Below are 16,609 nucleotides of genomic sequence, written 5' to 3'. Positions count from 1 at the left end.
TCTCAAGGGTAAAACAGAGACAAACGTTTTCCTTGCAAATATCTGATTTTTGTAGTAACGGGTCCTTTTTAGTATCCCAATTGCAATTTTAAGAAGGCTGCTTTTTTTAGCTTTTCAGCGCTGCCTGTGGTTCTTTTCTGAATTTTGATTGGGCTGACTCTTTGATTCCTGTGTCAGTGACACCAACAGAATTGAGATTGTTAAAAACCTTCAGTGCCCACCAAAGGCTAAGGCCCTTTATATAAAGTAAATAGTTCGAGCAAGAGAGTCATCTGGAGACATACTTCACACAGCGAACAACAGAACTCTTTGATGTCCTCCTTACAAATGGGGGAAAAAAATGCTACTTCTTTCCTTTGCAAGGATCCTAAATTGTGGCCTTTTGATCCCAACATCATTAATCTTAAAGAGAAAGTACACCAGATTAAAGTAGTTAATAATTGTGCCGAAAGAGGCATTGCTCTGATTCAAAATTTTAATACCGTTATCACAAAAACTTAAGAACAGATTCAGTATCTTTTCCCGTTAATTCAATTGCACAGAAAACAGTTTCCAACATCCAAAAAGGTGATGCTGTTAGTTGTTGTTAGTAATGCTTAGTAAACAAGAACAAAGTGTTATATTATGTAACATTGACATTTCAGAAACCTGAATTATGACCAGTGTAAATAATGTAAAATTATTATTCCACAATATTTCTGTATTCATTTATATAATTAGTATTTTTTTTTTCGTATTGGTTTTAATTAAAACTCTATTGTGACCTGTAAAGTGTTAAATCATAGCGTTCCCTTATTATTATCCAGTTAAACTTTTTTTTTCCCCCCTCAGTTCTATTATACCATTTCAAATAAGGGCAGGCTTGTGGAGAATACAATTTCCAAAAAATTATTTTTTGGTCCACCCTAGTACATAAGAATCCATCCTAATCAGCTGAAACCTACCTTTTAATAAATTTTTGTTGTACGCACTAATCCAGGTAACCATGTTTCTTGTTAACTAATATATTATATGTGTATTACTCTAAATTGTTCACCTTATATAAGTTTTTTGCTCGTAGGTATGGGTTCCGTACCAATCCCCGAGTGTGGCTGTCTGCTAAGCCAAAACTGGGGGAGCGTCAGTTGAACATCGGCCACCTGGTCAGTTACATAGAGAAGAAACTTCTACTGGAATTTCAGGTAGCTCACTGCGCACTTGAATGTCTGTCTCTTATTCTTTCTTACTCTCTCCTCTCTCTCTCTCTCTCTCTCTCTCTCGCTCTTTCCCACCATCTTCTCTCACTGTCATTCTCCCTCTACTTCCCCCTGTTCTTCTCCCTTCCTCCTTCTTAGTGTTCATAGTGTGATTTTGTATGAATTAGTGGCAGGCCCATAAAAACATATTTTTTTATTCAGTAAATGTTGTTTACACATAATAATGGGCCAGGCCATATTTTTTTGCTGAATTATAAATATTGCTTAGTGGGACTCTGGCTGGACTGTATGTACTTGGTAAGGTTGTGGGATTTGAGTTAATATTGGTTCAATCAAGTATTTTTCTTCCAGAATCATGGTAAAAACTGAAAAGCCTTAGTCAGCATCTTCCCATTTACCATCCCGTTGGACAGAACACTATTTCCTTTAACAGTACACTATTTCTTTGAACAGTGTCAAATTTTCAAACTGTAGTTTGTTCATAACATTTTTTTTTTAATTTTTGCATTAGCAATGTTAGTAAAAAAAAATTATTTTTATTGTTTGATTGTAGTAACCATAAACATTATAAGTGAAATTGTGTCATAGTTGTTAATACGTATTAAAAATTAAAAATTAAACTCATTTAACGAGTTCACAGATTTTAAAATTAATTATTTAGAGTAATATTACAGTAGTTACTGGTTGTCACTTAATCCTGGCAGTGTCAAACCTGACTTTTTCACAAGTGGGAAACATGGCGGATGTTGCCATTAACCGATGGGTTTCTTCTGGATGCTCCTGTTCCCCCCCCCCACCAATGCATTTCATCAGTGCGCCATTCCCATTTCATCATCTCTCGTTCGTCTAGTGGTTTCTGGAAGTTGTTTGTGAGTGGTGTATTATTTACTAATGTGGCTTGTTTGAATTTTTTATTCATACAGAAAAAGTTTGTGTACCCTAATATGGATGATCTTATCATCCCGCTGATGACACCTCAACTACCAAAGTGAAGCTGCTGTGAAGTAAGTGATAAAAAAGACTGATGGACCTGGTAATGGTTTTTTTTTGTCTCTCTCTCTTCCTCTTCCTCCAAATGAAATTATTAAGAATGCTTTGAAATGCACTAAAAGGTACTCCATCTTTCGTTTTGTTACGGGCTTAGTTGTCTTTGTAAATTTTGCATCCATGATCACTGTGTGCTGCTTTAAATCTAAATATGATTATAATTGTAGAGCACTGTCTAATCACTTTTTTATGTGGGAATGTATAATCAATGCACATTGAGAGCAAGAAGTTTTTTGATATTATGGACATTATGGTATGAGTGTACATAAATACATAGTAGTTTTTCAGCATTTTATGTGTACATAAATATACTACAAAGAATTTGGTTGATGTGAAAAGGTCTCTGGTAGAATATAGATAAAACTAACATTTCATGGTGAAAATCAGATACCTGTAAATACGACTTGTAAAAATATTTCAAATCATATTGCTACCATGTTTTAGTGATCTGTTTCATGCAGCGTAGGTATGTTACATATATCAGTTACTATTATAAAACACCTTTTTTGAGTAAGTTATTATATTGTGTTAAGGTTTGTTTGTTTGATTTTACATGTTCATTTTTTTCTTCAAGTACATGTGTATGCTATGTGTGTGTGCATTCAGGCAGGTGTACCAAAGTTAAGGCCTGTATATAAGAATGAGGAAAATGTGCCTATCTATGTACACAAACATACACATTTTAGCATGAAATTGTACATATAAATTAGAATTTGATTGGATTAGAAATTTTTTGGCTGGGAATAAAAATTTAGGTGCGTGGGAAATGGGTCAGGGTTGGGAATTGTTTCAAGTTAACAATCTCAAAAAAATTCTATAATTATTTAAAAAAAAAAAAAACATATTGTATTACTTTTATAATGTAGGCCCTAATTGAGTGGTAGATAGTATATGGATAGTGCCAGAAAATGTTCACAAACTCCAAAAATACCATGAAATAATGTGAAATCCATTCAATTTCATGACAACAGTGAAATTTAAAAAATAAAATGCCTCATTTGCAAAATGCTAACATATTAGCTCATATTTAAACTTTAAAGTTTAAACCCCAATTTATATATCTGTTTTAGTTATTTTTGGTGGCCAATTACCTAGTTCGGCAATATTACAAACACATTTACAAGAAATTTAAATCTGACACTTATTTGAGCTATTAATTTTGTTTGTTACATGTATAGTATCATAGATTAATTCAGTCAGTTAGTGTGAAAGTGTGAACATGGTGCTAGATTGTGACTAAAGATTTATACAATATTTCAAGTACCATATTCACTATTTGTCCATAGCATAACAATTCCTCTTTTTCTTTCTTTCTTTCATCCATAGTGTAGAAAAATTATTTTTCCTCATGATACCAGTATGTAAGATGAAAAATTAACAAAATAATTATTTATTTTTAATTTTTATACATCGGACCATATGTCAAAAAAGTCAGTGTTTCAGTTGTGAATGCAATTTGTTCTGCTAATATTTTGCAACGTTAGTGAAATTGCTGTTATTATTAGTTGGTTTTTATAAAATGTTTAATAAATGGCTTCTTTTAAATTATGCTTATGAATGTTTTTATGCCATCATAGTTTTGATTTTGAACCGCTGAAAATGGTGCATTTCATTTACGTCCATGAGTTGGCTTGAGTTAAAGGTCCATGTTTTCTTTGAAAATATGTAGTTTGTAAACAAAAATGTTGGCACACCGACATGTATAATCCACGCAGTAAAATAGGGATACTGGAAAAGTAACGTCCTGCCCAACTTTTTGGGAAAGATTTCCAGTTTTTCCTGAAAAATTATTATTTCACCCAGCTCAATTTTAAAAGTAGTTTGTTGGACGTGGAATTCAGATAACTTTAAAGATTATGAAATTTTGTTTAAATACTATGTATTGTTTTTGTGTGAATAATTGTCGCTTGCTCAGATGTTGGCCAAAAACAAAACATATCTAAGCTATCTCAGTTAAAACTGGCGTATTTTTACAGTATGTAGTGCTTAAAGATTTTTTTAATGTTTCAACTCTTAATTCTCAATGAATATTGCATTAAAAATTTTAAAAAAATGCTAGCTCCTGTTTTTAGTTAACAAAGATTTCCATTTGTAATAAAGACTTAATTAAAATTATTAAATAACCCCTTGAGCTGTGTGCTTGCGGCTGTGCCACCTGTCTCCCTCAGGAGCATCTATGTACATAATCGTCCGTCCAAAGAAATTTTCTAGTCAGTGTGATTGCAGACTCGTTCTGTCACTGAAGGAAACACTGGTGTTTATTTCTATCTTGCATCTGCTAGATATAACCTGTGCTAGTGCGGCATTAGAAACTCTGAAATTGCTGTCTTAAATCTTGTTCACTACATTCCAGCTGAATCTTGAGTGAATTCGTACAGCTAACTTGTGAGTACATTGAAAAACCAGAGATAATTTAGGGAAAGTATTTATATAGATGTATTTTTTTACTATCTTCTTGTAGCATTATAAATTCTTAAATATATATTTTTTTTTATCTATTTCGTGAAATGTAGATAAGCATAGCATTTACAAGTTAAATATATGGTGCTTGCATCTGTAATATAATATATAGTAATAGAGAGAGTTTGTCTTACTGTCTGTATATCATTCGCGGAGACAGAAAGGCATAGAGCTGAGAAATTTTGTTACGTGGTGATTCCAGTTGGGTTACATGTGCATCTCGAAAAAGTTTTTTTTTATAATTAATTTTTAAGAGTTTGTGGCCCTACATTATTTTTCCTAAAAACTGTTCAGTCCAAGGTGGCGTTCTTTGGTTTGTATTTCTTCCTGTTTATCTTAGTTTTAACCATTATTTTGTTTAAAATTACTTTTTTTTTTTCCATTGAGTCTGAGCACAAATATTACTAAAAAACTTGACTAAAAGCTCAAATTTCACTCACTATAAACAATGAAAGTATTGCAGCAATTGACTGTTGTTTACTTTCATCTATAGGACAAAAATAAGATTGTCATGCAGTGTGCAGCTAATATATTGCAAATAGACAAGATAATGAAAATTAATATTGTGGAAATGTGTGTATGCATTGCAGTCTTGTGTGTGAAATTGAGTACATTGAGCTTTGCTTAGGTGCCTCTAAAAAAAATGTGTGTTGTTTAAGCATTCGTTATGAATAGTGCTTCCATGTCTGTCAATATATGACATAACATCAAAAGTTTGTATTATTTCGGCCAGACTACAATAATTATTTTTAGCTGTTTAAGTGGATGAATACCTATTGTTATTAAAGAATTTCTGTGTACATAATTATATAGAATCTGATTTTTTTTTTCCCTTTCGACTCTGTAAACAAACCCTTCTCTGACGGAACACTGACAGTAGCACAAAATGTGTTGATCAAAAAGATTGTAAAAATATTTTGTAGCACTGTTACTACGGCCCCGTAATCCAACTAAAATACTAAATACTATTTATTCTTTATTCAGAAGAGAGCACTATTTTACAATCTTTTTCTCTTGCTTTTGAAAATGCAGCAAAAACTCACTAGCAACAATTAATTGTGATTTAAAGTAGAATCGTATTTGTTACACGGAACAATTGATCCTGGGGACAATGTTCTGTAAAACGTATCCAGTTTATATCAAATCATTATAATGCATATCTTCAAAATTAAAATCTTTTTGGTAAAAGTAAATTTTAAAATCACAAACACATCCTACTGTGTTTTAATTTTTTACATTAAAATACAATACTGTGTTTTAATTTTTTACATTAAAATACAATTATGTTACACAGAAAAATGTACACAGAAAAAAGTTTTTAACATATTTTTTTTAAAATCAGATGTATTTTATTAATTATACAGCTTTGCATCACAAACACATCCAATTCCTTTCTTTATTTTAGTATTTTATGTGAAAATATAACTGGATGTGCAATGAGGAACAATTACCGAAATGACAGGTATGTAATCTGCAAGGACACCCAGAACATATGCGTTAATAAAACTAACATTCTGAAACTTTATTCGAGTAGGTAGCAGATACAGGTTTTCCAGTAGTGACAGTAGCAAAACAAGATGCCTAGAACGATGGCAAGTGGTAGGCGTCGTCTACGCAGTTTCTCATTAAGACTGTAAAGTGTAAAGCTTAAATCATTTTTCTAAGTTAGACTTTCATAAGCTTGTACGAGTTCTCCATTGTAAAATTGTGATTATTTGCCAGTGTATATAGTTTCGCCTCAGTATTTTTCCGTCAGTTAAATTGGCCCCACGTACAAACGTGTACAGTAGTATTTAGATTTCAGTTACAGTGACAAAACAAACATTTATTACTGTCATTAATAATGCTACCAAAGAGTATTGTATTTTAAACAAAATGTTCATATCTAGCTAAAAGGTTTAGTACTGTTATTTTTTTTCTTACTTTTATTAAATTCCTTGCTTAAAAAAATTGATCTTGCCATTAGTTTTACCAGTATCATATCATTGGGTTTCTTTAAGACTATTTGATGAGTTAGTAAATAATTGAGGTTTTAATTTATTTTCAGTTTTGGCATCTAAATTATTTAACTATAGCTGTTGACTGACTCAGGTGCAAAACAATATATGAGAAATTATTTTGGATTCTATGAAATAAACAAGTTATCTATTTTTCAGCAATATATTAAAATACTGGTGAATTTAAATTTGCAGTCTTAAATACTTTTTGTCAATTACATTCCAATGTAGTTTTTAGCAGTACAAATAAGTACTTACATAAGTTGCTGAACATGGATTTTTAAATTAAATTTTTATCAAACTTACTTTTTCTTTAATGATGTGGTATTAAATACTACTGTGTGTTATTAAACTTTTCACAGTTCATACAGATAGATTGAAAACATGTTTCATGCTTTGTTAGCACCTGCATTAGACATATTTTTGTTGAAATTCCAGTAGAGTATGCAATTTAGAATGGCTAATGATCATGTGAACTAATAAAGATTCATTGGGACAACAGCGAAAATAACTTTGTAGCCTCATTACTCTATAAAAAAAATTATCAATTTTCTTTCGGATGAAGTTAAAAAAATTGAAATTAAAATGTTTTAGTTACTGCCTTGCTTTCTATAATATCCATGGCAAATTAAAATTCAAGTTCAGTAGAGTCATGATTAACTGAGTTAATGTGAACAGCGGTAACCTCGGATAAGCAAACTCTCAGATAACATGGATATACTAACTCTAAAATCGTCGTAGCTTTCATTTGGCCCAGTGGTATAATTTTTCGGGGTAACATCTTTTCTTCCGTGTAGATTCTGTCATGTCGCTTAACCAGTAAATTGCATCATTTAGGTTAACTGTATTGAGGCTTTCCACAATGGTTAGATAATTTTCTAGGTCCTCAAGCAGATTTTTCAATAGACTGTCAAGAATGGCACTTTAGTTTGGCTATGATAAAATGGAAACTCAGTTTATCGAAGCTCGTTTGAGACACAACTGTATGTTAAAACACACAATCCTGATGTAGAGTAACTGTTACGTGACTTTTCAGAAGGATAAGTTTTTGCTCGCTTTTTTTTTTCCTTTAAGGGAGTATATGTTTTTTAAAAAACTAGTGTTATCCTAGAACTTCTGTTTTTGCCACATATTAAATATATCAAGGGAACACCTGCCACTGCTATAGTTGCATGTGTATATTTTAATGTATGCTTACTAGGGACAAGATTTTATGGCGAGTTGCGATAAAACCAAAATAACACCTAAAACAATGTCAATACACCATACATATAACACCGGAATGCAGGTTAATACCGCATAAACCACTGAAATACAACTAAAATCATGACTTTAAACAGCATTTTAACCTACATAATTTAGATCAAATAAAAAATATATAAACTTTTAATGTACTGAATTCAATTAATTTCAATTTATTCAGCATGAGTTTATACCAAAATGTATGAATAAAACGAATAGGAAAGAAAAATTAATTTAACATTGTTTTATCTGGTATCTATTATCAGCTCATTTTTATCTTACTTTCGTACATTTTTCAAACGCACAAATTCTTGCCAATTTATTTTCATTGTTCAGACTAATTCTACTCTTGACATACATATTAAAATTAATTTTTGTACAAATACATCACAGTCAAAACTACACTATTAGTACTAAGAAATGTTTCAGTGTCATATTTATTGAATAATTCAATATCTTTATGATTTAAATGATTATAAAAAATAGAAAACATAAACACCGAAATCTGTTGTTCTATAAATGAAATTGGCCTACAAATAAAACCATAAAATCTTGTCCTTAATGCCTATGTAACATTTGTTTAATTTTATATACATGCTTTTGCTCAGGAGCGGACTAGCTTTAGTAAGAGGGAAGTAGAACATGTCAAGAGTACACTTTGCTTTTGCTCTTCACAAGAGAAATATTGTTATTGAAGATACGTAAGATGAAAAGGATTGGAAGAGGGAGAGAGCTTTAGTTTGATAAAGTTAGTTTGTCTATTCATGCTTTGCAAGTGTTATACAAGTCTGAAGTTTTTGATATGTATTTATGTCATTACTTTCTTGTATTCAAAGAGTTTATAGATATATATTTTTTTTGTTTAAATATAGCTGTTTTATTTTAATATAACATTTATGTGATAAGGGTGCCACCATTGTACAATGGCTTAGTTTGTTCCAACTCTTAGGAACTTAAAAAATAGGTTTTTGTAATGCATTATGCATTGTTTTGTTTCAGTCAATCCTGTTATAATATCCAGTCAGTCAGTTGTATTACGTGATCTTATTTAATTTTAATATAAATGGTCCAGTTTTATTAACTTATGTCATATAACTTCTGCAAAAATGAGTAAATAAATAAATAACAATACTATCTCAGCAATTTAATTCTATTTCCACAACTAAGTTAAGACCCCAAATGTAGCTGGGCAAAAGGACATCTTTAACTTCATTTATTTCGGTATTCCAAATAGCAGCATTTTGATTTACTACAGCTGCTATAGGATTTAACCACTTTGCAGAATTGACTAATTCGGAATGCATCCAAAGCTGGTGTCTAATTGAAGCTTAGTTGGGATCGTAGAGAGTTTTAATAACTGTATGCCTATCTGGAACCCAGCGACCCTAATATCCAAGGCTCTCCACTTCTCTCGGCCTGATAAGCATACAAATTCTCCCCAGTCAACTTGGTACCACCCGGTAAGCGAGTTGAGAAGTTGCAGTTTAAGGCCCCTGTCTGCCCGGGCGCACACACGGTGCGCAGAGCTTCAGGATAAACAATGTGATTTCAAAGCTACTCAAGATATCCGAGTGGGGTCCATTTACAATAAGCATTTAAAATTCCCTGAGGGCCGAAAATCACTTTTGATTTCGGTTTAAGTATTTAAACTGTATCTTTAGAAGAGGTAAAATAACTAAAAGGCGTGTTTTCAGAGTAATTTTTATGCGTAAAACAACTGGTACAGATTCTTGAAAGCACTTAAGGAACTTGCATTACAACTTTACCTTCATTTCTATGCCCTGTAATGTTATGGTCATCACTCAAATTTCAGAGTTGTCCCATGCATGACGAGAAGCTTTGCGCTTAAGAGGCGATACCGCGTTAGAAGCACCAGCGAGCGTCGTGCTTATCATCCAACCTCACTAATATACGTACAACCCTGATTAGACAGGCCCCTTTAATGAGAATTGACTGCAACTGTCGCTTTCCTCGGGAGTCTCGTAAGTTAGCGGACCCAGCATCAGTCGAGGCCGAACGGCAGGGCAGTTGGCCAAAGAGTGAATGGTCTTTACACTTTTTCAGATCAGTGCCATGCTGGATTAACAGTTTTTCTTGATTATTGGACATCAATAAAGTTTTAACTGGAATACTGAAGAAAAATACAGATGAGCATTGTTGATCTTAAAAAATTATTACAGAAATGTACTTGCGAAACGTGAGGCATAACCAGCTAGGAAACATAAACACTGTTCTGAAATGAAAAACAATCGTAAAGATAAACTCTTGAGTGAACCAAAACCCTTGGCAGCACAGTCAAGTAACCTAGTGGCAGGGTTGGGGAAAAAACAGGTTATTTTAAAAACCAAACAACCTGTGTTTTTTTTTTTGTTTAAACTAGGTTTTTTTTTGTACAAACTGGCTTTTTTTATTATGTTAGTTATTTTGGTTCTCAGCATGTTCAAATGAAAGCTATACAACATCCCACTTTCTGCCAATCATGTTGAACCAGAAAAGTTATAACATCAAAGAACTGAAGTCCAGCAAATCGGCACATCTGACTGGGACTTAACCACAGAAGGGGTATTTTCCCACAGGAGGAGGATTCTCCGTAAAATGGATGTTTCCCACAGAATAGGGATTTACAATAGAGTCAGGATTTCCCACAATAAAAATTAACTATTTCATATTTTTAATTTTAGAGAAATATTTAACTGGGTATAATTTACAACTTATTCAGATAATTAAAATAATAATAATATCTTTATTAGAATATAATATTTTGTTCCTGTAAATCAAAAGATACTTTAATGTGCAAACTTTAATTGTTATTTGAGTGAAATTAGACCTTTCATTAAAAAAAAATTAAGATATTCTATTTAAAAATACATTATTTAAAATAATATGATTTTTTTTTAAATAAAAACCACTTGGTTTAAACCATGGTTTAAACATTTTTGGTTTTCTTAAGCCAAACCTACCTGGCGATCAAGTTCAACAGCCAGAATGCACCTGAAAAAATATGAATGTATGTGTCTTGCTTGATTGATGCTGTATTACAGAATTTATGTAATACTGGATTAAAGACCTTTTATTGTTAAAGCTTACAAGAGAACTAATAAATAAAACATGCCTCTTAATTTAAATGTAGGTAAAGGTTTTACCATGTATTATGTTGACGTGTGTTGTACTTTGTCAGCTATCTGCAAGTTTGTGTAACTCACATCAAGTAACACGCACATAATGTTCCTAACCTCACCGCATTTACTATGTTTTATAATTTTTTATAATAGTTTTGAAAGTGCTTGCAGAAATTTGAAACTAGTCTAGCAGTGGTGGCATCTTATGAAAAAGTTTTTTTAAGTGCAGTTCAAAAATTTTTGACTGTTCCTGTGATGCCAAAAAGTTTTTTAGTTGTGTGTATAATGTGTATATTTTCACAATTGTCTTATATTATTTTATTGCTTGCAAGCTTGCCACTTACTTGATGTTTACTTTTACTGTTATAATTGCCCTTTGAGTGAAATTAATGTAACATGCATGTTATTTAACATAATATCTTGAACATATGTCATTGCCAGCAAATGTGTATGTCTAAGATGTTATGTTACATAAATCTTTTTCATTGCAAGAATCATTGTCATTGTTTAAATCAATTTAAAATACCATCATAATTGATGAAGAGATTCAGTTATATATTTTTGACATTTTAATGCCGACAAGCTCAGCATTTTTATATCCAATACTACCTAACAAATTTCCATTAAGCAAATTGGATTTTCAAAAAGTTAATTGCTTGAAATAAAAACATATTATACTTAGGCACACTTTGTGCAGTCATACCCTAAATTCATGTTGTTTTGCTTGTTTTAATTGCTCTTTTGTTTAACAAGAAACAAATTTGCAGCATTTAAACTGTAAGAAATTTGTATAAGTTTAGTCATAGTACGTACTACCTCAGAATCTTATTTGGTTTCAATTTTTAAATTCAAAAATTTTTATGATTAAAAATCATTTATGAATCTGTGATCTGTGAAGTAAAATATCAGGCTCTAAATGCACCAGTGTGTACTCATGGTTATTATATTTTGTAGTGTATTGCATATGTTGTAAGTGTATAACTTCAAGCAATTGGTAATGCAGTGAAACCTCATTAATAAAAACCATGGTTGATACAAAAATTTCATTAGTACAAAGTAGCCCACAAGCTGTACCTAAAATAGTTTCTTATTATCCCTAAAAAATGAAGTACATTTGGTACTGAATGAAATTATGTGCACGTTTTCTTAGAGCACATTCTAATTATTTTTTATTTGTGGTCTGCATGTAGTAATTTAAAAAAAAAAAAAATTACTATGTTATTGGAATTTTCTTTATAAAGTTAAAAAATTTGTGATTTACCCTAGGTAATCTTGCAATAGTTTGGTTAATAGAAATCTCATTATTACAAAGTGCTAAAATCATGGTTCCTTTAGGTATGCATTAAGGTTTGACTGTATTTTGAATGGGATTGCCATGAAACGGTTTATTCTTATTGTTGTACTTTAATTATATTTGCTTGAAAACTATTACTTTTGGATTTGATTTTTTTGTGCTAAATTTAAATAAAATGTGGCAGTTATTTGATAGTGACTAGAGAGTAGTAGTATCCATAAAGAAATGAAATTGTAGGTGTCGTTATTAGACAGTAACACACAACGCCACAGACCAGGTATTGAAGAAGGATTGTGCCGTGGCCTGTAGGAAGGGACCAGCCCAGAATTTTCCAGTAGTGATTTCGGAGGAGACCTCTGGAAACCAGATCAGGATTAGAAACTGAGTTCTCTGGAGTGTCTGTTAGTCCAATGCATGACCTGTGTCAGTTGGTTACATGTATTGACAGTAAATTGAACCAGTTTGTAGTATTTTATTTCTTGTTTGACATGTGGTATTTCATTTTTTTAGTAACCAACCTGTGTCTCGAAATACCATGTTCATCAGAATAAACAATTATTTGTCTGTTGCTCAGATGTCTCGAATGTTATAGTCCGATTTCAGCACTGTTTATTTTTTAGTTATACTTCAGTAGCTTTTATTTTGTATCTGTAGCCATGTATTTCTTCCAATGCTGTATTCAGCTGACAGTATTGTATTAGCTGTTCATTGACTTGCTGAGCTTAAGAAAATGCTTGAAAAAGATGTGTGTTGCAGTGTTTGTATGTTGTTATTATGTATGTACTTAACACTTTATCTGTGTAATGAAACAGTGTAATTATTCACATGCAAGTTAAGTTTTTGTGTATGATGTTACTTATAAAAATAAGTATTAATTTTTAACAGACATTTATTTTGAAATAACATTTCAGATTCATAAAGAACAAAATAAACTCAAATTTTTACATTAAGAGTGTAGTAAAAAAAACTTTTATTTTAGGTATTTTATACAGCATTTCCTCCTTTTTTCCCCCAATATAGCATTATATGTGTAGCTGTATGTCACACGTTATTTTGGTAATGCATTTCATGATTTTATTATTGTCAGGAAATTTGCTTCCAATACAACAGATGCTAAGTATAGTAAAATCATACATGGCCTTTACAGGTTTTTATGAAACAAGCTGAACTTTCAAGGTCAAAAAAAAATTCAAGCCAGACAGTAATTAGGAGCTGCGATAAACAAAAAATGTGGAAGCATTACACTATAGATCAAACTTAAAGAGGAATAAGCATTATAGTAATAACAATAAAGTTAGAGATAAAGAGGTTCCTATTGATAACGTCTTCCAAATTGACTTGCAGACAAACAGAAACACATTCTGTGCAGATGAGCTAAGACTCGTGTTATCAAGTTGTGGTGTACTGTTGTTGCACATTCATACATATGTGGAGGCATAATATGTCTGTAAATAATCATCTAGCCTTAAAAAAGCTGTATAGAGGTTTACATTTTGGTTTTTTATTTTCATAAATGTTTTGTCACACTTTTAATTAGCATTTAAGTGGGGATTATATCACATCCATTCATGTGTTAAAAGTAATCCCACGCAATTAAGTTGTTTGGTAGTCCAGATAACTGCATCTCCATCTGTATCTAAAGTTGTACAGATGTAAGTAATTCCTGCAGTTAAATTACTATAAATGGCCGGTTTAAGATTTCATATTTCAGTTGAATTTTTCTCATTATGCACTTAGTATTGCATGTGGATTAATGATTTTTTAATGCTTATGTTCCTTGTTGATGCTTTAGTCATCATTTTGCCCTTTTAAATTTTGGCTAATCTGGTGTGTGTTTATTGTTTATAACTTAATTTACTTCACCAATTTTGAGGGTGGGTATGAAATTTGTTTTATGGCAGTAATATGACATATAATTATAAAAATAATGTGATGTTAGATGAAAGCTATTTGTATTTTTCTGCCATTAAATAATGTTGTTATAAATTTGTCTCTCTGTGTTTTTTTTCCCTTTGAGGAACTTGTCGTACTAGGGAGGTAAGGGAACGAACAAATTAATTGTCGGAGTGGGCGCCACCACGTGATGAGGGCACGTGGACCTGGCGGAGACTCTCTTCAGGGCGTGACGTGACCCGTGTAGGGCTAGGCTCTGTTCCCTTAACTCGCGATACCGCTCCAGTGGGCTCTTAAGGCGTCCCACACGCCTCGAGGTTCGGGAGCAGGGACACGTGGTCACTCGACTAAAAATCACACGTTCGACGTACTCCTTTTATTCCAGCAACGTTACAACACAACTCCAATTGCTCTGCATCTACATACACTCGATTAAACTGTTAATAACGCCAACGGCGGGAGAGAATCAGTTTACAGGCTGACCAGGTCACCTCGTGGCCTGGCCTCGTGAGTTTAAGACGCGGTTCGTGATTAAATGTTCGAATTGGACTTAAATATTTATTAAAACGAGTCGGCCACCCGGAGTAGGCCTCGCAGATACAAAAAAGGTTTAAGAATTATAAAAAGTCCGGCGGATGTTAAAAGATCAGTTGATTAAGAAAAATATGAAGTTGGGCGGTGCTCACCAAGCATCCTACCCCGGGTGACGAACGGAAGCGACTGAAGAGGCCAGGGCAGCATGGCGGCCGGAAAGCACTGGATTTACCGTTAGTCTCTCCTGTTATTTATTAATACATATTTTAACTAAAACAAATACACTAAAAATTCTATAACAAAATTATACCAAGGTTTCCTTAATTATTTAAGTTGAGTATTGATTATTTTAATTATGTTTATGGTTCAAACTAGTTGCGGGTAGTTCCATTGCCTGCCGCGTGGGGCGCTGCGCCGTCCTTACAACTAGCACTTAAAACATAAACACTTAGGGAATATTATTTAAATAAAAGACAGGTAGGTAAACATAAAAATTGAATAATAAAATAAAAGGGGTCGTGGCACAGACTTTACTCCCGCCTCTTGTTGGCAGCCTCACACGCATGCACACACACCTGCACACGGGGCGGGAGGTTTGAAATAGAGGGTGGTGGTGGGAGGAGAGGGATGGCAACGGCGTGAGGCACAGCAGGCTTAGGGAGGGCGTAGCCCCGGTCGACGTCAGCACTGTAGCTAATCTGTCAAATTTTGCACTCCACTTCACTGGACACATGGTACACTTGTTGCCAACAGAAGCAAACTATGATAAATTAAAAAAATTGTTGAAATTTTATTTAAAGAATATAATCTCATTCTGTAGATGACACAGAGGGTAATAGGGGAAATTTTATCAAACTACGATGCTCATATTGATGGAGGTGTGGTAACGATGGCATAACCTTCAGAAGACTCGATGACAAAGGTTTTTTTGACTGTCGCAAAAGTTCCACCGTATTTTGCAGAACTTGCTAGTTTCTGCACTAATGTGATGGTAGAAACCTAGCTCTCCAATACATACTATTATCTTCAGCTATACCAGCCAATTCACAGCAGACTGAAGCTTCTTAGCTGCTAAATGCTTCCACTGTGTGGGTCAAACTGCACATGCACACGCACGGTTCTTCTGGTAGACTTTAGCTCGACTCTTTCACGTTGTCCCATTAATAGTTTAATTCCTCGCTCAGCCAGTGAAAAAATGCTAAGAGGACACACTAACCTAACCAGAGCTGTAAAACCTTGTTGAGGAATGCTGATAAAAAAATACACAGAAGTTTAAAATACAGTAATAAGAAATATTGAAATGATCCCTGGTTAAATTAAGTTGGTTATCACTACTTTTCTCTCTTGTAATGTAATATTTTTGAATGGTTTCACTCTTAATAATTAATTTACCTTATTATCTAAATTATTTGCCACAATCTTAAAGACATTATGTGCTATTTAGCATTCCAAAGCGCTTGTTCAGACCCGGGGTAAATATAACCCCATGAGTAAATAAAATTTTTGGACAGTAAACAATTTATTTTGAGTTTCATTTAAAAGTCGTATATTTTATCACTCAGTATGAAATTGCAATTCAATTGCATTACAGTGGATAATAGTATAATGTATTATACTCCCTTTAAAATTCTATGACTGTTATGAAAAAACAACGATATCAGACAATTTACCGTATTTACTCGCATATAGGTCGCGGCAATTTTACCAGATTTGATGGGGAGGAAATGAGGTGCAACCTATATGTGAAGAAAATTTTTGAGGAATTTTTTTTGCAATACAGTAGAATCCCGCCGATGCGACCCCCCTCTGATGCATCCATTACGTTTA

General features: G+C 32.8%; 1 protein-coding gene across 6 annotated transcripts in view; it reads left to right on the top strand.

Moving 5' to 3' along the window:
• The window catches only part of LOC134537736 (testis-expressed protein 2), a 45,637-nt gene extending 29,523 nt beyond the window's left edge, over positions 1-16,114 (top strand). For all 6 annotated transcript variants that reach the window (XM_063378493.1, XM_063378496.1, XM_063378495.1 and 3 more), the window contains 2 exons: positions 1,061-1,181; positions 2,120-16,114. In XM_063378493.1, coding sequence (XP_063234563.1) covers positions 1,061-1,181; positions 2,120-2,188 — 190 coding nt within the window. In that variant the 3' untranslated portion in view covers positions 2,189-16,114. The remainder of the gene's footprint in view (positions 1-1,060; positions 1,182-2,119) is intronic.
• The last annotated feature ends 495 nt before the right edge of the window (positions 16,115-16,609 follow it).

The sequence above is a fragment of the Bacillus rossius genome, chromosome 12, assembly GCF_032445375.1.
Source record: "Bacillus rossius redtenbacheri isolate Brsri chromosome 12, Brsri_v3, whole genome shotgun sequence".
NCBI lineage: Eukaryota > Metazoa > Arthropoda > Insecta > Phasmatodea > Bacillidae > Bacillus > Bacillus rossius.
Note: the sequence above shows the minus strand (reverse complement) of the source record. Positions and strands in the feature narration are given on the sequence as shown.